The sequence below is a fragment of the Brassica napus genome, chromosome C4 (genome assembly GCF_020379485.1).
Source record: "Brassica napus cultivar Da-Ae chromosome C4, Da-Ae, whole genome shotgun sequence".
Classification (NCBI taxonomy): Eukaryota; Viridiplantae; Streptophyta; class Magnoliopsida; order Brassicales; family Brassicaceae; genus Brassica; species Brassica napus.
Window position 1 is genome coordinate 35,349,697 of NC_063447.1, and position 21,282 is coordinate 35,370,978.

The window sequence follows — 21,282 nt, forward strand, 5'->3', positions numbered from 1 at the left end:
CATTAAATATTTCTAAAACGATATGGAAAGTAGTGGCTAATAGTTTGACACATAACTTGTAGATTGAACTTTCACACCACACTGTACCTCTTCGTTTACCGAGCCAAGTTTAACAAATCTTATCCAAATCTTTTCATAATCTTTTCAAATCTACGTAAATTCTGTTGTGGCATATAGTTGTAAGTCACCTAGAGTCTGGAACTCTATTCATCCAGTAATAAGAGCAGTTTCGTCTTTTAGCAGTAGTGTTTGACATCACGCACAACATTCTCTTATTGTTTTTGGCATATCTCTAATTTTGCTATTTTTTTTTGTTTTTGACCCAATTTGCTCATTATTTTAGCTTATTTCCAAAAAAGAAAGAGAAACAAATCTGTTTTGGATCGAATCTAATAATTGAACAAAAAAAACATGAAATCGGATGTATAACATTATAGATTCAGAAGACCTAATTAGTTTGGTGATTACTCAAAATCAGTTAAAGATTTTGATAGCCACGTTAAGTTGTCTTTTTGGTTTACAGAGAAGGGCTTCTTTATATATCTTTAACAAGTGTGTTAGGGGCTTCTGCAGAACACACACTAAACAAGTAAAATGAGCAATCATCAAACAACTGTGAGATCTATTTTATTTCCTTCACTCTTCCCTTTTTCATGCAAAAGATATCAGATAAGAATTTGAACTACACGTCCCTATACGTAGTTGATAAGATCTCTTATCTTCAAATATTTTGTCAGTTCATATGTTTATTATGTCTTTATAATCTGAAGTACTGTGCTTGGATTTATTTGTTTCCTTTTAAATGGGAGAGAAGCAGGTGTTGAAACAACTAGAGCCATGGTGTGAGCTAAACGGCAAAGTGTGTTAGTGCAAAGATGACACCACAATAAGGTAATGCAGAAGATAAATCAAGAGACAAACAACTACAAGCAACCCTTAAGCTTTATTAGAAATCGCCTTGTACACTTTATTACAAGTTCTGCTTAATCAGCTTTACACAGTCTGTTACACCCTAACAACTGCTACTGAAAGATTCCTAAGCTACCCACTTGTGTCTCTCTTCCGTCGCGTACTTCAGCCACTGCTTCAGCACAACCCAGAACACTTCCAAGAGCTTCTCTCTCTTTCTATAAGATCAGCCTCTGTGTCTCTATCTCTATACAGATGACTCCATAGCTATCTTATAGTTATTCTCCATGTTGCCGAAATCCTAGTCTCCAAGGCAACATGTATGGACATCTTCCATAACAATAAGTGCAACTTTTCTTTTCTTGGAATTTACTTATTCCTCTTTCTTTAAGTCATAAACTTGCTCCTCAAGTTTATTCCTCTTTCCATATCTCCAAGATACTCCTTTGCTCTCCAAGTCTACACGACTCCAGCTTAGCATCTTGACTCCACATGGTCTTCACCACTTAACCCGACGTCTGCTTCAGCAACTACGTCAGCGACTACTTCAGGGCAGACATCTTACATCTTCAATCTCCCCCTTTTAGCTTTGTGTGCCGATCAAGCACAACACTCTTCTGGTTCAGCAACCACGTTCCTCACCTGGAAACTTTCATACCAAATGTGCCTTTATCCCCCACTAGATGTGCACCACACCATGCTTTTCTCCTCCATGAGATATGCATCCTCTGTACCAGAATATCACCATTCTCCCCCTGCTTGATTGCATACTAAGCTAAAACAGATGCTTAGATGTCAAGCTTTACAGACCTACTGTCTGTTTCTTCATGTATAATCGTGACACAGCCCCTGCTGCAGCGGAATAACAAGTACTGCATCACGATCTGACGCACCTGTCGAGCTACCTCTCGACCCACTTCTGTTGAGGACCTGGCTACCTTCATGTGTCGTCTCCTTGACCATGAGCCCTTCCCCATCCGCACCGAGTGCCCTCTGCACTCGTTACTATTGTCTTGGAGTGATTTCACACCCCTGAAGATCATCTCGCACCACTTCCTGACGCACTTCGATCTCCTTCCCCTTTGTGTCACAGACAACTCCGTGTCCTGACTCCACGCTTAATGCTTCTTGATCTTCCTGAAGATCACTCCTAACAGAGCCGCATCCATCTTCTGATGTCTCATCCTTGATCTCATCAAGTAAGCCACTCTTGGCTAAGGACACCTCTTCAACCCTCCTGGGCTTAGTGAACGTCTTGTTCACCTTCTTGGCCATGTTTCTGCTCTTTTCACGAGCAAAACACTCCACCTTCTTGTGTTTAACCTTCCCACAGAACCAACAGCACATCCGATGTTGCTTCTTGCTTGGCCTGACACAGTTACTGATGCACCGATCAGTGTCATTCCTTGTACCAGCTGCACAACCATGCTTCAGAACCTCCTGTCTGACCTTCGTGTTGTTGCACTGATGTACTACTTTCGGCTTGTTACTCACAGCTGCGCGCTGTAGAACTTCCTGCCTTACTCCCTGTCGTACGTCCCGACGTACTCCCTGACAAGCTCCTTTGGCTCCACTTTTTGATGTGCTCCCATGCACAAAATGTGATAGCCCCTTCTGTTGTACTTCCTTAGTACTCTCAGCTCCTCGATATCCCAGTCCCCAATTCGCCTTGGCTGGTTGACCCATCGAGAGTATCTTAACCAACTCTTTGGATCCACTGTTGAGCATCCTGATCTGTTTGCGATTCTCAGCCAAATCAAGTTCCAGCCTCATTGCTCTCTCACGTTCATCAATTGCAACCTCCCTCAGTTTGCTAACCTCCTTCTCCAGAGACTCATAATTCTCATTTACAGCAGCAAGTTCTTCAGCAAGATCTTCATACTGCTCACGGCTCTGCACCAGATCGTGTTGCAACCTCAGATTCTCATTCTTGAGATTCAACCACTTTTTGAGCATCACTTGATAATCCTCAGAGTCTGTACTGACATCTGAATCCGAGGATTCACTAGATTTCTCCTTGCGTGCACCAAATGCAACCATATTCTTCATCATCTTTCCATCTTCTTCAGACTCTGAATCATCAGACGACTGCAATGGAACTCCTTTTCCCTTCTTTGAGTTTGGACATTCACGCCGTGTGTGTCCAACACCTCCGCACTCAGAACACTTAAGTTCTCTTGGCTGTGCTACAGGATAGTCAACTCTTATGTGACCAACGCCTCCACACTCATAGCACCTGAGACTTTCTCTCCTTCTGCCATTGCCACAATCACCTCCCTGGCGACCATACTGATTCCTCCCACTAGAAGAATTCGTCTTACCAAAATTCCTTACCAGCATACCAATGTCATCTTCAATCTTCTGAAACGTATCAGTATCTTTGTCAGCTACAAGCGCCACACTCCTTGGCGCACTGCTTGATGTAGAGACTGAATTATTGTATGTCTCCATCTCTTGTGCCTTCAGCATACCCACAAGCTTGTCAAACTTGAGCTCATTCGTGTTTGTAGTCATCGGCAAAACCGCCTTGTGAGCTCCAAACTTTGTTGAAAGACAGTGTAGTAACTTCTTTACCAGCTTCTTCTCCTTGTACTTCTTCCCAAGTACAAATGCTTCATGCGCCATAGCACTGAGTTTGGCACTGAAGCTCGCCACAGAATCATTATCAGATCACCTGAGATTCTCAAACTGCGACCCAAGATGATCTAGACGTGTCCTCTTGACACTCTCATCTCCTTCAAACGAATTCAGCAGGATCTCCCACGCCTCTTTAGCCGAAGTACTCCCCTGAATCAGCTGAAACTACTCTGCTTCAACAGCTCCAAAAATCACCGACAACGTCTTTGCATTAAATTTTGATGCATTGTGTTCTGCCTCTGACCAATCATCTTTTGGCTTAGGCTTCTTCTCACCTCCGGTGACTATGGTAGGCTCCTCCCAACCAATCTCCACAGCTGTCCACGCATCTTCATTGATTCCTCGAATCATCTGCTTCATGCGAGCCTTCCAATGACCATACTGGTCCGCATTCAACACGATCGCCTTCTGCACAGAGATAATCGTGTCCATCTCCACCTTCAGGATCACACCAGTAACTTAGGTGACCCGCTCTGATACCACTTGTTAGTGCAAAGATGACACCACAATAAGGTAATGCAGAAGATAAATCAAGAGACAAACAACTACAAGCAACCCTTAAGCTTTATTAGAAATCGCCTTGTACACTCTATTACAAGTTCTGTATAATCAGCTTTACACAGTCTGTTACACCCTAACAACTGCTACTGAAAGATTCATAAGCTACCCGCTTGTGTCTCTCTTCCGTCGAGTACTTCAGCCACTGCTTCAGCACGACCCAGAACACTTCCAAGAGCTTCTCTCTCTTTCTATAAGATCAGCCTCTGTGTCTCTATCTCTATACAGACGACCCCATAGCTATCTTATAGTTATTCTCCATGTTCCCAAAACCCTAGTCGCCAAGGCAACATGTATGGACATCTTCCATAACAATAAGTGCAACTTTCCTTTTCTTGGAATTCACTTATTCCTCTTTCTTTAAGTCATAAACTTGCTCATCAAGTTTATTCCTCTTTCCATATCTCCAAGATACTCCCTTGCTCTCCAAGTCTACACGACTCCAGCTCAGCATCTTGACTCCACATGGTCTTCACCACTTAACCCGACGTCTGCTTCCGCAACTACGTCAACGACTACTTCAGGGCAGACATCTTACATCTTCAAAGTGGTTTTTCTGACCGGAGCTTCTTCTGGTATAGGAAGTGAGGTCTGTCTCGATCTGGGCAAAGCTGGCTGTAAGATTATCGCAGCAGCTCGTCGCGTCCACCGTCTCGAATCTCTCTGCTCCGAAATCAACAGCTTAAGCTCAACCGGGATCCAATTAGCCGCACCGCTCGAGCTAGACGTTTCATCAGACGCAGCTACCATTCAAAAAGCTGTCAAACAAGCTTGGGACATCTACGGAAAGATAGATGTGTTGATCAACAACGCTGGAATCAGAGGCAATGTCAAGACGAGTTTAGATCTGACTGAAGATGAGTGGAACACAGTGTTCAGAACCAACTTAACCGGACCTTGGTTAGTATCCAAATACGTCTGCAGTCTAATGCGTGACGCAAAAGGCGGCGGCTCAGTAATAAACGTCTCCTCCATCGCCGGTCTCCACTGAGGTTTGTTACCCGGTGGAGTCGTCTATGCTTGTTCCAAAGGTGGTGTTGATACCATGACGAGGATGATGGCTATTGAGTTAGGTGTATACAACATCAGAGTGAACTCGATCGCACCAGGGCTTCTCAAGTCAGAGATCACGCAAGGTCTTATGCAAAAAGAGTGGCTTAAGAACGTGACCGAGAGGACTATCCCGTTAAAGGTGCAACAGACCGTGGATCCGGGACTTACCTCGCTGGTTCGCTATCTCATTCATGACTCTTCTCGTTATGTCTCAGGGAACACATACATTCTCGACTCCGGAGCTACAATACCTGGCTTGCCTATTTTTTCTTCTCTTTGAGAAGAAACTTGTGTGTTGGTGTGTAATACTAATAAGTGAATACATTTACACATTTTCTTTACATACATTGTCTTCCAAAAACAATCTAGCATACACAATCGATATACCTTGGAGAAAGAAGCTTCATCACCGTGGAAAATCTACACCTACAAGCCCTATTTGCTATATTAGTCGATGTTGGCGTAGACCTTTGCCGAAGTGTGGTTGCATTCTGTCCTGGGGTAAGTTCCACACCTCTCATCCCCACATGTGTGTCGTAACCGTGAGGTAAGCCCTATTTGCTATCCTCGCTGCTTCCTTCATCTCAGCTTCGCTCGCATTATGCCTTGCGTATATGATGTTGTCTCTGATGGTTGTGGAAAAGATTATGGGCTCTTGCTGGACCAGACCCATGTGACTTCTCAACCATCTCAAGTTATATAGCTTTAAGTCGCGCCCGTCTAGTAGGACTTGACCAGCAACTGGGTCGTAGTATCTCTCCACGAGTGAGATTATTGTGCTTTTACCAGAACCTGAGACGCCAACCACAGCTAAAGTTTGCCCCCCACTGACTTTGAGACTGAAGTTGCTCAACACCAACACTTCGGGTCGAGACGGGTAGCAGAAGTCGATGTTTTTCAGTTCAATGCTTCCGTAGACATTAGGCGGCTTGAGAGCAGAGTTGTCATCTGGTTCAATCGTCGGGACTCGATCTATGATTTCAAATACTGATATGAGAGACTTGCGTCGCTTGAGGATGTAAGGTGCTAATCCAAATGGCTCCACAAGGGCAAATGTAGCGAAAGAGAAGACCATGTATTCCGTTATAGCTGTGGGTAACTTCATGTACCCGCGTTTAACAGATAGCGCAGTGCACCATAGGAGGAGGGCTGTCAACTGGGCGGCCCAACACCCAAATGGGTGTGTAGTTGGACATAAATTTTTTTAGACCCAAAACACCCACCCCGTGTAACATCCAAACCCAAAAGCACCCAAACCTAAGTTAGCACATGTCCAATTGGAAATAACCCAAGACCGCCCATTTAAGTTTTTTTTTTAACAATTAGATCAATTTAGTTCATAATCAGTTTTTGTAAACTCAATTTATAAACTTATATACTTATTGCAAATAAACATTATAGAAAATCTTTAAATCCAACAATAAAATCAAATATGTTTTTTCAAAGATAAAAAATATTCAAATATGAATCTTAATTGAAATAGTCTCAAAACATTATTTAACTGAATGTCCATAATTCAAAACTTTCGTGACTATAAAGCTATTGTGACTATAAAGATTATAAATTGAAAGACTTATTGATAATTCTCTGTATCTACTTTGTTCCAGTTCCAGCTTGTCTACTTGTCTTCAGCCTGCAAGAAGGAAGAGCAGAGACATGAACATCTCAAGCAAAAGAACTGATAGCAATCTTTACATAGCACCAAACTTTGATCAACTACATAACATCAAACTTGCAATCTAATGAAACTAAAGCAATGTACCTCTCATGTTCTACAAAGTGAGAGAGCAACAAAACATGACAAGTTACTACTACACTAAATGAGCAAATGAGAGAGCAACACAAAAACAACAGCCGTACAAAGTTAGAGAGCAAATGAGTCGTGACGAGTTACTACACTAAATGAGTTACTTGCAAGACTGAACCCACAAACTCTCCAAACATTGTGAACATTTCAATACTAAACCCACAAATTCGAACGAGTTACTTGCAAGACTGAACGAAAAGTACAAGATCACACAATAATTGAGCAGTAAACATCACGTAACAAGTATAAGATAATACCTCAGTCAAGTCTCTAGACTCTCCACTCTCTTCTTCTTTCTCCTCCTCTTTATCCTCTTCTTCTTTCTCCTCTTCTGTCTTCTCAACAGACTCATCACCTAAGAAAAATAATAATTTTATGAAGATTCTGAAGCAATTTATCATATGAACAGATTATAAGGCTATAAGCAACACTAACCAATTTCTGGAAACCCTTTTAACCAGTTTCTTGTACATACTAAGGCTTGCACATTAGTAGGTAGAAGACAGCTCCTGTACTTGTTAAGGACCCTACTACCTATGCTAAACAAAGATTCTGAAGCAACAGTTGTTATGGGTATACTCAGAACCTCTCATGCCATTGTTGCCAACTCTTTGAAACGAGTTGAGTTGTCTCTCTAGTAATGTAACACATTCAGTTTCTTGTAAGCGGCCATGTCAAGAAATCGCTCATCCAGATATATGTCGAGAGCAGACTTTCCACTGCCAACAGCTTTCTGAGAAAAGAAGGCATAGAATCCCTGAAGAACAGGTTAAACACACTTATATAATATCAGAAAATCATAACAGTTCTGAGAAATAACTACATAACATAACTTACACCATAACCGGCTGGAACATCGTGTATTTCTCCTTGTGAAGTTGTTGCAGCAGCACCACTAATTCTCTGATTTTTCTTGTAAGCTCAAATTTCAGTCTTGGATCCAAAACTGCAGCAACTGCAAGGATATCACTGTACTCTTCCAAGTATTTCTCAAACTTGAGCTTCATACACTTCACCATTTCACAAATAACATGATCAGAAGAATTCGTATGAGCTCTCAACCAACACTCAATCTTCCAAATTTCATTGAAATACAAATTTGATGTTGGGTATGAGGAACCAGAAATCAAATTTGTAATCTCAGAAAATGGCTTCAACAACTCGCATATCACTTCTGCTCTCCTCCACTCAGAATAAGAGGGTAAGCTCACATAACTCGCTTCCACATCCGCCAAGTTACCTAGTGCAGCTTTAAACTTGATAGCCCTAGAAAGCATAAGGAAAGTAGAATTCCAGCGTGTGCTTACATCTAAAACTAGACCTTCATCACCCTCAACTCCCACTATTTTAACACAATTTTGAAACATTCTTTCCCTGCTTTCTGATCCTCAAACGAACTTGACACTCTCCCTGATTTTCTGCAAAGCTCCTCCAATCACGGCTAAGCCGTCTTGGACGATCAGATTCAAGATGTGTGCTGAGCATCTAACATGGAAAAATTATCCATTACAGACAAGATCTTTGTGCAGTTGTCTCTTCATGATGCTTTGCATGGTATCATTTGAAGAAGCGTTGTCCACTGTGAGACATAATATTGTCTTTTCCAGTCCCCACTCCTTCAAAAGCTCAATCAGTTTCATAGCTATTGATATTCCAGAATGAGGTGGGGGGGGGGAAAGCAATGAAAGATAGTATCTTCGCTTGCAGATTCCAATCTTCATCGATGTAGTGTGCAGTCAAGTAGAGATAGCCTTCAATCGTGATAGCTCTCCAGAGATCTGTTGTTAAACAAACTCTACTAGGAAAATCATTTAAGATTTTCCTAAATTTCTGCTTTTCACTTTCATAAATCTTCAACACATCAGAAGCTGTTGTATTTCTACTCCAATACTCAATCGTGGAATTAGCATAAGTAAAAGCCATTCTAATCCTCTTATACTCTACAAACTTATAAGGAAGATCATGCTCTATAATCGCCATTGCTATCATCTCACGAAACACCATCATATCCACCTTCCTAGAACTACTTCTAGGTGTACCAACAGATTTTGGACATACCTTCATATGACGAGTCAAAGTTGAGGTTCCATTTTGATGAAGATTCAAGAAGTAAAAACTTTTACAAAGGTTGCATCTGATCTTAGTTGTACCATCAGACAGCTTTCCTCCAATTATAGTGAACTTTCTCCAGCACCTAGAGACTCTACGGAGTGATCTTCGTTTTGTGCCTTCGTTAGCCTCTGAGATCTCTATAACTTCATGATCCTCTATATCTTCATCCATCACACCATTCTGACCATCATCATTCAAGTCTATAGCTTCCATTTTCTGAAACAAAAAAAATATTCATCATCATCATCAGAGCAAGAGTAAAAACTTGAGATGAAATGAAGAGATAAACCGAGATCGAAGCTAAACAGAACGAGATACAAAACCCATAAAACCCGCAACACAGAATGTAGAGAGCATGAGAGGTACATTTCTTTAGTTTCACGAGATACAAAACCCACAAAACCCACAACATAGAACGTAGAGAGCATGAAGAGATAAACTGAGATCGAAGCTAAACAGAACGAGATACAAAACCAACAGACTCATCACCTACATGCACACACAAAACCAACAGACTCATCACCTACATGAACACACAAAACCAACAGACTCATCACCTACATGAACACACAAAACCCACAGTTATCATAGGCTCATAGCATTGCTTCTTATGTTTTACCAAAACTTAAAATGATCACACACAGAATAAAATAAAAACGATACATATGTAGGTAGGGCAATCTAAACGATTCATCATCATCATCAGAGCAAGAGTAAATACTTGAGATCAAAGCTAAACAGAACGAGATACAAAACCCACAACACAGAACGTAGAGAAATCGTGAGATCAGAGCTACAATCGAATCATACCTGAAATTGTAGAGAAATGGAGAATCTCCTTATAAGCAGATGACGCCTTTACAGGGAAGAGAACCTTCAGTCAAAAATGAAATTTAGTTTAAAACTTATTTTAAATCAAAAACAAAGGAATGACTCGAGGAAGAGAAGAGGAGAAGACGTAAGGAGAAGATAATCATATGGATTTGTCACACTTACTTTGTTGATGAACACAAGAACAGCAGACGTAAGCTAAGCCATCTGAGAATGAAGAAGAGAAATCTGGGGATAGAAGAGGATAATCGCGGGACAGAAGAGGAGAATCGGGGAAGAGGAAATCTGATTGATTTTTTCCCAAATTGTCTAAACCCTAGAAATTAAGTTTTTGGGCCAACCCAACACCCATTTGGTTTGGACCTGTTAGCCCATGGGTAAAGTTGATCTTTAACCCGATTGGACCATTAATTATTTGGGTATGACCATCACCCACCCATGTTTGTTTGGAATGAGTTAGCCCATGGGTGGCCCAACCTTTTTGGCACCCATACTCAGCCGTAACGTATGCATAACTCAGCTGTAAAAAATGCATAATTCAACCGTAATGTATCCGAATGGTATAAGTCAACCGTAACGTTTCTATAAGTCAGCCCTATAAGTCAGTCGTCAACTGTAATTTTTTTTCGCGACGTTTCATATTTTGGGCGGGAACAAAATCATTCCTTCAACTCTGAAATCGTCTTATCCCAAATCGTCGTATCGTTTATATAACTCAGCAGTATCGTTAGATAACTCAGCTGTATCATTTATATAACTCAGCTGTGTCATTTAGATAACTCAGCCATATCCCAAACATATCATAAAATCGAAAAACTGAATTCAAGTACTTTAAAAAGTTATATTGAAGATCATCTTATCAATATCATGTGAATATAAATCAACTGAATGTGTATCTTGAATTTTCAAGTTGAGACTTTAATTTGATCTTGAGATATATGTTCTCTTACAATCACTTATACAAATATACCCTAAACTCAAATTCAGTTGATATATGTTCACTTATATATGTTCTCTTACAATCAATTATACAAATATACCCTAAAACTCAAATTCAGTTGATATATGTTCACTTATATATGTTCTCTTACAATCACTAAACTATAGCCTTCATTTTCTTACAATTGACAGAACTTAGCCTCATCATCTCTCTCTCTTTAACTTTTTCTTCTTCTACAAAACGACGAATCCGATGAGAGAGGAAGCAGCAGGATGTCAAATCACCATACATGACACTGGAAGAGAGAAGCTTCTTCTCTAACCGACCATGATCGAAGACGACAACCACTGCTATAGATCTGTCTCAGATTTTTGAGTTTTTAGATCTATGTTGTTTATGCGACTGATTTGTCTCTTGAATGGTATAAGCCAGCCGTAATGTTCCTATAATTCAGCCGTCGAGTGTAATTTGTTTCGCGGACTTTCGTATTTTGGGTGGAAACAAACTCATTCATTCAACTCTGAACACAATACTAAAACTTTAATTTTTTCTTAATTTGAACCTGAATCCCTAAACTATAGAACTATAAGGTTATAAAAATTATAAACTCAGCCGTAACGTATGCATAAGTCAGCTGTAATTTGATTATAACTCAGCCGTAACGTATGCATAACTCAGACGTAAAGTATGCATAACTCAGTCGTAACGTATCTGAATAGTATAAGCAAGCCGTAACGTTCATATAACTCAGCCATCGAGTGTAATTTGTTTCGCGATATTTCATATTTTGGACAGGAACAAAATAATTCATTCAACTCTGAACACAATAAAACTTTAATCTTTTCTTAAATTTGACCTTCAAACCCTAAACAATAGAACTATAAAGTTATAAAGTTATAAAGTTTATCTTTTGAACACAATATTAAAACTTTAATCTTTTCGTAAATTTGAACTTCAAACCCTAAAATATAGAACTATAAAGTTATAAAAAATTATAAACTCAGCCGTCACGTATGCATAACTCAGCCGTAACATATGCATAATTCAGCCATAACGTATGTGTTGGAGACTCACTGTATGAACTAAAGTTATCATATTCAGATGACGCACCATCTGAATCATCAAAATATAAAATCAGCTTTCAAATTCATCATCTTCTTCGTCTTCTCTCATTTTCTTAATTTTTTGTTCAACTCTCTCCTTTTCTTACAATTTACAGGACTTAGCTTCTTCATCTCTCTTTTTGAGTTTTTCTTCTTCTGCAAGACGACGAATCCAATGAGAGAGAGAGCATTCTTGCAGGATGTCGGACCGCCATACATGACACTGGAGGAGAGGAAGCTTCTCTTTAACCGATCATCATCGGAAACGACGACGACTGCAGTAGATCTGTCTCAGATTTTCATTTTTTTTAAATCTATGTTTATAGACCTAGTTGCGGAAACAATAATTACCAGATCCATAAGATCTCAGAGAAAGATGAAGAATAAGATGAAGAATAAGATGAAGAAGATAGATAAAAAAGATGAAAAATAAAGATAACGTAGACCTTTATTTTACTGTTGTAACATTAGACTAGTGATGACATGGCAAATCCGAGTTGATGATATGGCGGATGACATGGAAAATCGGTTAGTCAGCCACCAAACGAATATATAACTCAGCCTAAATAAATCAGCCCTCATGTACAATGTAAGTCAGCCGAAACGTGAATACTATTTCAGTAATTAATCTTTTGCTAATAAATCAGCGGTAATTAGGATGCAAAATCATAAGTCAGCCGTATCGTCAAATAAATCAGCCGTCAAACGAATGCTATTCTAGTAATTAATCTTTCGCTAATAAGTCAGCCGTAAATAAGCTGTGTTTACGTTAATCCATCCAATTATGGCTGATTATATATAACTCAGCCGTAACAACATCCCATAAGTCAGTCGTAAATTCAATAACTCAGCCAGTCGATGTTCATTAACTCAGCCGTGGAAACATAACTCAGCCATTTCTTAACTATAACTCAGCTGATTTTTCCAGAAATCAAACCGCTGATGTATAAGTCAGTCGTAACGCGTGTACGTAAGTCAGTCGTTATCCCATAAACCAGCCAGATTTCTGTAAATCAGCCGACCGTTTTCTCTTAAGTCAGCCGCGTTGTTTAATTCAGCCAGCAACATTGCAATAATTCAGCCGTAACGACGTATATAGCGCTTTACGGCTGACTTACTGAAAACACGGAACCAAATTCCTACGTGGCACCGGATTTTTGCTTATGTAGCACTAAAAAGTAATGACATTCTTGTAAATACGTTTTTTCTCGTAACATACAAAAAGGGCACATTTGGTATAAAAAAATGGCAATAATAATAAAAAAAATTGTATGGTTCTAGTCGATTGTCATAAAATATGTAATGTTTGAGTAAATTTCCCTAATTTTAATCGCCGCTCGTTAAATAGATCACCACCACGGTGCGTTTTTATTCTGCCGAAGTTCATTTACATTCCACAAACTGAATTTTGATCTGAAAATTTTTCTACTATAATCATATCAATCGCGAGTGGGGATGATAAAATGGAAAAGAGAAATTTCGTCTAATTGGTTGATAATATATTATATTATTATATCATAGCCATAGTTTCTTTATATTTGGTTAATTAAAGTGTTTTAGATGTTATTGGATGCAGTTGCCCAAAAAAAAAAAAAAAAAGATGTTATTGGATGCAATTTCTCAGTTTGATCCCTCACTCAATACTACTATCAAATAATGTAATTATTATGTCGTCATCCATGTGGTACTCGTGATTATTTTAACTTGTTTCCAAAAAAGAGTGAGAATAATAGATTCAGAAAACCTAACTAGTTTGGTAAGTACACAAAATCAGTTACAGATCTTGATAGCCACGTTAAATAACTAAAATTGTCGTTTTAATTTAAAACGGAGAAGAAGTGCTTTATATATGTGTTATGGGCTTCTCCTTCTTCGCTGAACACACACCAGAGAAAGTAATATGAGCAATCATCAAACCACGGTGAGATCTATTGTCTTCTCTCTCTCGTTACTCCCTTCACACTCTTTCCTTTTTAATGCAGATTTATAAGATAAGGTTTTGAATACATATCCCAATTATAACTTGATGATAAAATCCCATCATATAATTACTGCCTTTTTTAATTAGAAATTTGTTTGTTTCCTTTTTAATGGGAGAGAAGCAGGTGTTGAAACAACTAGAGCCATGGTGTGAGCTAAACGGCAAAGTGGTTCTTCTGACCGGAGCTTCTTCTGGTATAGGAAGTGAGGTCTGTCTCGATCTGGGCAAAGCTGGCTGTAAGATTATCGCAGCAGCTCGTCGCGTCCACCGTCTCGAATCTCTCTGCTCCGAAATCAACAGCTTAAGCTCAACCGGGATCCAATTAGCCGCACCGCTCGAGCTAGACGTTTCATCAGACGCAGCCACCATTCAAAAAGCTGTCAAACAAGCTTGGGACATCTACGGAAAGATAGATGTGTTGATCAACAACGCTGGAATCAGAGGCAATGTCAAGACGAGTTTAGATCTGACTGAAGATGAGTGGAACACAGTGTTCAGAACCAACTTAACCGGACCTTGGTTAGTATCCAAATACGTCTGCAGTCTAATGCGTGACGCAAAAGGCGGCGGCTCAGTAATAAACGTCTCCTCCATCGCCGGTCTCCACCGAGGTTTGTTACCCGGTGGAGTCGCCTATGCTTGTTCCAAAGGTGGTGTTGATACCATGACGAGGATGATGGCTATTGAGTTAGGTGTATACAACATCAGAGTGAACTCGATCGCACCAGGGCTTCTCAAGTCAGAGATCACGCAAGGTCTTATGCAAAAAGAGTGGCTTAAGAACGTGACCGAGAGGACTATCCCGTTAAAGGTGCAACAGACCGTGGATCCGGGACTTACCTCGCTGGTTCGCTATCTCATTCATGACTCTTCCCGTTATGTCTCAGGGAACACATACATTCTCGACTCCGGAGCTACAATACCTGGCTTGCCTATTTTTTCTTCTCTTTGAGAAGAAACTTTTGTGTTGGTGTGTAATACTAATAAGTGAATACATTTACACATTTTCTTTACATACATTGTCTTCCCAAAACAATCTAGCATACACACTCGATATACCTTGGAGAAAGAAGCTTCATCACCGTGGAAAATCTACACCTACAAGCCCTATTTGCTATATTAGTCGATGTTGGCGTAGACCTTTGCCGAAGTGTGGTTGCATTAGACGGACGTATAATCCATTCTTAGCTGCTAACGCATCATGCGTACCTTCCTCCACTATTCTCCCTCCATTGAGAACCACAATGTTATCAACATGTCTCATCATAGCAGCTCTATGCGCTATCAGAATAGTCGTTTTATTCCCCATTATCAACGTGTCAAGAGCTTCTTGAACGACCCGGCTTGACTCAGACTCGATAGACGAGCTTGCTTCATCTATCAAGATGATGGGAGCGTTCTTCAGCACCACACGTGCTATCGCTATTCGCTGTTTCTGTCCTGGGGTAAGTTCCACACCTCTCATCCCCACATGTGTGTCGTAACCGTGAGGTAAGCTGCTGATGAAATGGTGAGCGTTTGCTATCCTCGCTGCTTCCTTCATCTCAGCTTCGCTCGCATTATGCCTTGCGTATATGATGTTGTCTCTGATGGTTGTGGAAAAGATTATGGGCTCTTGCTGGACCAGACCCATGTGACTTCTCAACCATCTCAAGTTATATAGCTTTAAGTCGCGCCCGTCTAGTAGGACTTGACCAGCAACTGGGTCGTAGTATCTCTCCACGAGTGAGATTATTGTGCTTTTACCAGAACCTGAGACGCCAACCACAGCTAAAGTTTGCCCCCCACTGACTTTGAGACTGAAGTTGCTCAACACCAACACTTCGGGTCGAGACGGGTAGCAGAAGTCGATGTTTTTCAGTTCAATGCTTCCGTAGACATTAGGCGGCTTGAGAGCAGAGTTGTCATCTGGTTCAATCGTCGGGACTCGATCGATGATTTCAAATACTGATATGAGAGACTTGCGTCGCTTGAGGATGTAAGGTGCTAATCCAAATGGCTCCACAAGGGCAAATGTAGCGAAAGAGAAGACCATGTATTCCGTTATAGCTGTGGGTAACTTCATGTACCCGCGTTTAACAGATAGCGCAGTGCACCATAGGAGGAGGGCGTTGCAGGCGAAGAGAAGGAACTGTGAGAAACCAAACGCAAAACCGATAGCCATCCCGTGTAAAAAGCTTTGTCTGAGTATCCTCTGGAGTTGCATCCTGTAGAGTTCCATCACCTTGTTACCAGCACAGAAGGCAACAACAGTGTAGATATTTCGTACAGCATCCTCGAGAACTAATGATGCCTTTCTATGCATCTCCTGGATGCCTTTTGAGAATCCAGAAAGCCACAGTTTCTGCAAATTCGTTTTAAGGTAATTAATATGCAATGTCAGCTGAATAAACAAGCATTTCGGAGCTAAATCGCTACCTGAACTGGAAAAGTATTACAAAGAAACACATGTGAAAGAGGAAATAATGACCGCAGGTTTACTAAACTATAAAATAAGAATTTAAATGTCAAGCAATCATCTAGAAGAAACGATGCAAACCTGAGCAATGGCAGAAAGAGAGAGTATTGGCAGAGTTGCTAATGCAACAAGGGCCAAACGCCAACCAAGCAGCAATCCAATAAGAAAAGCAACAATAACAGCAAAACTATCTTGAATGAATATCGAAAGCCTGTTGCTGAAGGCAGCTCGGACAAAAGTAGCATCATTTGCTAAACGCATGGATAACGTATCAGGACTGTTGTCTTCATGATCGAACCATCCAACTTCGTTACGCAGCATTGCTGTAAATCAGGGAAATTAATAATGCGAGGCAAGTAAAAGTAGTTAAAATGTGGTGAAGTTCACTATAATGATCAAAAAATTTCAGTACCTGAGAACATCATCCTCCGAACTCTCTCAGTCGTTTTCTCCCCCATTATACCAAAGTAGAAATGCTGCAAGAAATTGGCAACAACTGTCACTATCCCCATGCCGGCAAGGATCAAACACCATTTGTCAACCTGCTCGCGCAGGTGGCCTCCTTTGCTCTTATAATATTCCGTGACTACCAACGCCATGACATAAGCCAGAAGAGGACTGAAGGAACCAAAGACGGCAGCACCCACACTCCCTAATAGAGCATAAAGCCACTCTGGGAAACTAAGCTGTGCCAACCTCCAAAACGAAGGTGACTCCTTGTGTTGAGCATCCTTACCATTTGCTTTAGTGTCATCAGAAGAACTAGGAGGACGGCTAAACGTCTGAGAATGGGAACGCTCGTTTTTGGGATCTGAAGTCAAAAGGGGTGAAACAGGGGACTCTGGATCTGAGCCGTTTGATTTTTGCTGTGGACAGTGGACGTCGATTTTAGGAAGTTCTGGTAACCTCATCTCGAAACTATCTTGCCTTTTCATTGTTGGCTCTTTATCAGTATCGTCCAGAGGCAAGCCATGTTCCCCCATTTTCTCAGGTGCAGCAGGGTTATGATCATTAGGTGATTCTTCAGTGTAAAAACACAGATCCTGGGGACGGAACACGCCATTACCTCTTTGAAGAGATGGAGACTTGATCATTTTGGGTGGTGATGGCTCTTGGACGCAGCCAGCTGAAGAGTCCCTCTCAATCTGAAATACTGAAGACTCCTTGTAGTTCCTAACTGGCATCCTGGATGAACATACAAGTTCCTTAAACAAATATAATTAACAAAAATACACCCCCTAGAGATCATAACAGCAGAAAACAGATTCCCAAACATATATTTTGCCACTAGAAATTTCAACACACGAGTAACTGGTTATGTTCTAAGCTATCATACCTTCGCGGTAGCTTTGTTGCTTCTTCACACTTCAGAAGCTCAGCATACAACCCACCAAGATTTATCAATTCATCGTGTGTACCCATTTCAACTAGCTGACCCTCCTCCATCACGGCAATATAGTCAGCATTTTTAATCAAACTTAGCCGTCGGGCTATTATTATGGTTGACCGTCCCAACATCAGAAGATCAAGAGCTTCTTGAACAATTCTTTCAGCTTCGAAATCTAGTCCTTCAGTTACTTCATCAAGCAGAAGAATTGTTGGATTTAAAAGCACAGCTCTAGCGATGGAAAGTTTTATTTTCTGCTCCTCTGTCATTGCTAAACCGGCTCTCCCTACCTAGAAGTCAAACCAGGCATTTCCCACTTTAAAGTTGAATACCAAGTTACCAACTGACAAAACAGGATTTCATCACAAACTTTAAAAAAAGAAAAAAATTTCTACCTGAGTTTCATATCCTTTTTCAAGTGAGCTGATAAACGTGTGTGCATGCGCAATTTTAGCTGCCTCCTCTATCTTATCAAGAGTAGCATCACGACCATATGCAATATTCTCTCTTATGCTCAAGCTTAGCAGAGCAGGCTCCTGTGTAACCAGGCCTATTTGGCTTCTCAGCCACTCCAGTTTTAGATTTTTAATATTTTCTCCATCAAGAAGAACTTCTCCTGCATAAGTGAAAACCACAAAATGTCGTCAGCTCATGATTGTCTCCATGCAGAGGTGAGTGGTGCATCTTAACAAGTCATAATACCTAATGTCGGATCATAAAAGCGTTCCATTAGAGGAATGATACTGCTTTTTCCAGAACCATTTCTACCAGCAAGTGCAACTGCTTTTTTAGCAGGAACAGTGAGGTAAAATCCACTCAAGATTGGAATTTCTGGTCGTGACAAATAGCTGAAATACACATTCCGGAACTCAATATTTCCTTGAACAGAGGCCGGCACAGCTCCCTCTTGATTAGCCACAGAGGATGACGGAGTTATCATCTCAAACAGTCTATAAGCAGCAATCCTTCCTTGATCAAACGAATAGAAGTTCGTAGCAGCTTGATTCAAACCCCTACCCAACAGAGTATGCATAGTCAAGACAAGTTATATATATACGCTCATAAAGACAACTTCAGAAGAATAAAGCTTACAGGCCACTTAGAATAACGGCAAATAGAGCTGCTATAATTTCTCCACCATTTGCTCTTCCACTGGTAACAAAGAATCGTCCAATCCAAAGTTGCAGCGCACACGAGCATATAGCAAGCCCATAAGTGAATCCAAGTCCAAGGCCTTGCACTAGACTAATCATTATACCGAATCTCAGTGTTGCTTGAAGGGAGGTTGCATAAGAATACTTTGCAAGAGTTTCGTTTGTAAAGGCATATAAAGTCCTAATGTACGAGATCGCCTGCACATTTAAGATAAATCCTTCCAAGAGTTAGAATATCCACACCAAACTATAACCGAGGCAGTGAACTATCTTCGAAGGGAGCACTAGAAAGTGGGATCTGTAAGTTACTGCTACGCATCCCAGTGACGCAATATCCAGTCCATACATAATCAGAAATAAACGTACCTCCTAGCATAACAAATACAAGGCTATATCTTGGTCAATATTTTGAAATAAACTGGTAGAAAACCAACTGAGTGTTGGTTGCAGTAAACCTCATGGAATCTAGTGAGGTAATCTAGATATTCGTGTCTAAGTATAGTGCTACTAACCCTCTTCGATTCTAACTACCATCATATGAACCTAACACAAGAAGATTGGTCAAATAATAGCAAAAGAAATAAAAAAAGTTGTTGAACTCTGCAAGCATAACTGTGCGTTAAATATGCAAGAAACGAAAGTTCAACGCCAACACGCCACATAGGTCGATAAGAAAATTGATAAATTTCAAGTTTTTTTTGTTTTTAGCTTCCAGTTTCCAATGTTCGAGAGTTCAGCGATCAAATTGCCACCAACAAACATCAAGTTTTGAATAGCGATGAAGAGAAAATATTGATGCTAATTCAATAATTTCCCAATAAAACCTATCAATCGTAATACCTGTTCAGCAATGCCGGCAGCTTCAGCATACGCATCTTGTATGTTCTCAGCAAGTCTGTGAAGAAATATATTCGATATACCTCCTGCAGCAACGATGAAAGGACCAGTGGCTAGTGTAATGAGTGCAATTTCCCAGCAGTTGACAAATCCAATGACAAGTCCACTGATAAACGTAGCCATGTTATGAATATAATTCCCTACCTGCATAGTCCAGCATCAGAAAAGAAGAAATAGCAAAGAAGTATTACTCACAGAGAGAACAAAAAAAGAGTCAAACACGTTAGAGCTGGACATACTTTTTCGCTTAAAGCTGACTGAATGAGCAAAACGTCGCTCAGCACTTGGCTCACAATATCCCCATTGTTACCATACGTATCAAAGAAACTCATATCCTGATTCAACAGTACTTGGACATACTTGGACCTGATCACAGCAGTCTGCCTCTCTCCAGTCAGTATCCAGCACGACACCTCTATAATAAATAAGTAACATCTAGTTAACCTCATCACTGCATCTGTGGAAAAGATTCATATGTTTAACAAAGATCGACTTACCAATCCAACCAGAAACGAAAACACCCGCAGCGATGTACACAATAGTCAAAGAAAGCTGCACAATGAGGCACAAGTAGCTTAGAGAGGAACACTTAATTAGAAACTATAGCTCTTAATCAAGAAATGAGCCAAAACACTCTCTTCCAGCTCACTCAACCTTCCAGTGCTCTAAAAATCGGTCCAGGCTGCGCTTAAGCGGCAAATCGTTCATAACCGAAATGATTTTTCTAAAACGACGGCGTTATCCTCTATAAAACATTGCAACCTTACAGCAATCTACAGCACTGAATAAGCTTCCAACTAACCTCGACGAGTCGATCATACTGATCCTCAGATCTCTCACCGGAGAACGCAAGGACCTCGACGATCTTCGCGAAGTAGTGCAAGTACACAATAAGCGCGGAGCCGTGAGCAGCGGCAGCCACCGAGCCGAGGATCATAAGCACCCAATCGAAACTATCGGCGCAAGCGAAGAGCTGAGAGAAAGGAACAGCAGCGGGAGGTGGCTCGACCTCATCGGGCTCCTCCTCCAACTCCTCGTCGTCCTCCGCCTGCGCCGCCGTAGCAGTTCCGCCGGTCTCGCTTGGGTCGGGATAGGGAGAGGGAGACTCGGGAGGCTCGGAGACCTCGGAGACTGGGGTTAGTGGTTGCATATGAGGCGGAGACCATCCGAATAAGCCTCTAGAGATCATCATCTTGGGGGGAGTGAGGAGTAACCAACCTCTACTCTGTTATGGGAACCCTAGATTTTGATTCTCTTCTAGGGTTAGCGGATCTGCTGATAGAGATGATGAAGAAGAAGAATTGTAGCAGGTTTGCTAACGGTCACGGCGACTGGGAATGTTTTAGATATTTTCTGGTGAGCTGGTTATCAACTATTCAACTCTATTTTTCTTTTCTTTTTTTTTTTTTCTCTTTTTCAATTCAAACATAAATTGTTAAAGAGTTTCTAAATCTT

The 21,282-nt window shown here is 40.7% G+C and overlaps 2 protein-coding genes and 1 pseudogene across 6 annotated transcripts; 2 read left to right on the top strand and 1 right to left on the bottom strand.

The window, feature by feature from the left end:
* The first annotated feature begins 579 nt into the window (after positions 1 to 579).
* LOC125585735 lies at positions 580 to 5,513 on the top strand (annotated as a pseudogene).
* On the bottom strand, positions 5,449 to 21,201 carry LOC106367525 (ABC transporter B family member 20). Of its 4 annotated transcripts, none has more exons than XM_048755373.1 (12): positions 20,630 to 21,197; positions 20,325 to 20,379; positions 20,067 to 20,242; positions 19,771 to 19,971; positions 18,869 to 19,128; positions 18,479 to 18,789; positions 18,172 to 18,392; positions 17,726 to 18,066; positions 16,802 to 17,574; positions 16,471 to 16,712; positions 15,087 to 16,275; positions 5,449 to 5,640 (listed from the first exon to the last, which is right to left on the bottom strand). In XM_048755373.1, the coding sequence occupies exons 1-12, from the start codon at positions 21,017 to 21,019 to the stop codon at positions 5,600 to 5,602; spliced, it is 4,200 nt and encodes a 1,399-aa protein (XP_048611330.1). In that variant the 5' UTR covers positions 21,020 to 21,197; the 3' UTR covers positions 5,449 to 5,599. The 4 variants fall into 4 exon arrangements, with proteins under 4 accessions (XP_048611330.1, XP_048611329.1, XP_048611331.1 ...); XM_048755372.1 differs by having other exon boundaries at positions 5,449 to 5,577; positions 15,024 to 16,275; positions 20,630 to 21,196; XM_048755374.1 differs by lacking the exon at positions 5,449 to 5,640 and adding an exon at positions 5,656 to 6,293 and having other exon boundaries at positions 16,028 to 16,275; positions 20,630 to 21,201.
* LOC106367526 (3-oxoacyl-[acyl-carrier-protein] reductase FabG-like) lies at positions 13,666 to 14,944 on the top strand. Of its 2 annotated transcripts, none has more exons than XM_048755375.1 (2): positions 13,666 to 13,871; positions 14,053 to 14,944. In XM_048755375.1, the coding sequence occupies exons 1-2, from the start codon at positions 13,851 to 13,853 to the stop codon at positions 14,881 to 14,883; spliced, it is 852 nt and encodes a 283-aa protein (XP_048611332.1). In that variant the 5' UTR covers positions 13,666 to 13,850; the 3' UTR covers positions 14,884 to 14,944. The 2 variants fall into 2 exon arrangements, with proteins under 2 accessions (XP_048611332.1, XP_048611333.1); XM_048755376.1 differs by having other exon boundaries at positions 13,673 to 13,871; positions 14,056 to 14,944.
* Positions 21,202 to 21,282: the final 81 nt, after the last annotated feature.

Coding starts and splice junctions, on each gene's coding strand:
- LOC106367525 (XM_048755373.1), bottom strand. CDS start 21,019: ATGATGATCTCTAGAGGCTTATTCGGATGGTCTCCGCCTCATATGCAA. Junction 18,393..18,478: donor CTTTTATGATCCGACATTAG/GTATTATGACTT, acceptor TCACTTATGCAG/GAGAAGTTCTTCTTGATGGA. Junction 16,713..16,801: donor TCGGAGGATGATGTTCTCAG/GTACTGAAATTT, acceptor CCTGATTTACAG/CAATGCTGCGTAACGAAGTT.
- LOC106367526 (XM_048755375.1), top strand. CDS start 13,851: ATGAGCAATCATCAAACCACG. Junction 13,872..14,052: donor TGAGCAATCATCAAACCACG/GTGAGATCTATT, acceptor ATGGGAGAGAAG/CAGGTGTTGAAACAACTAGA.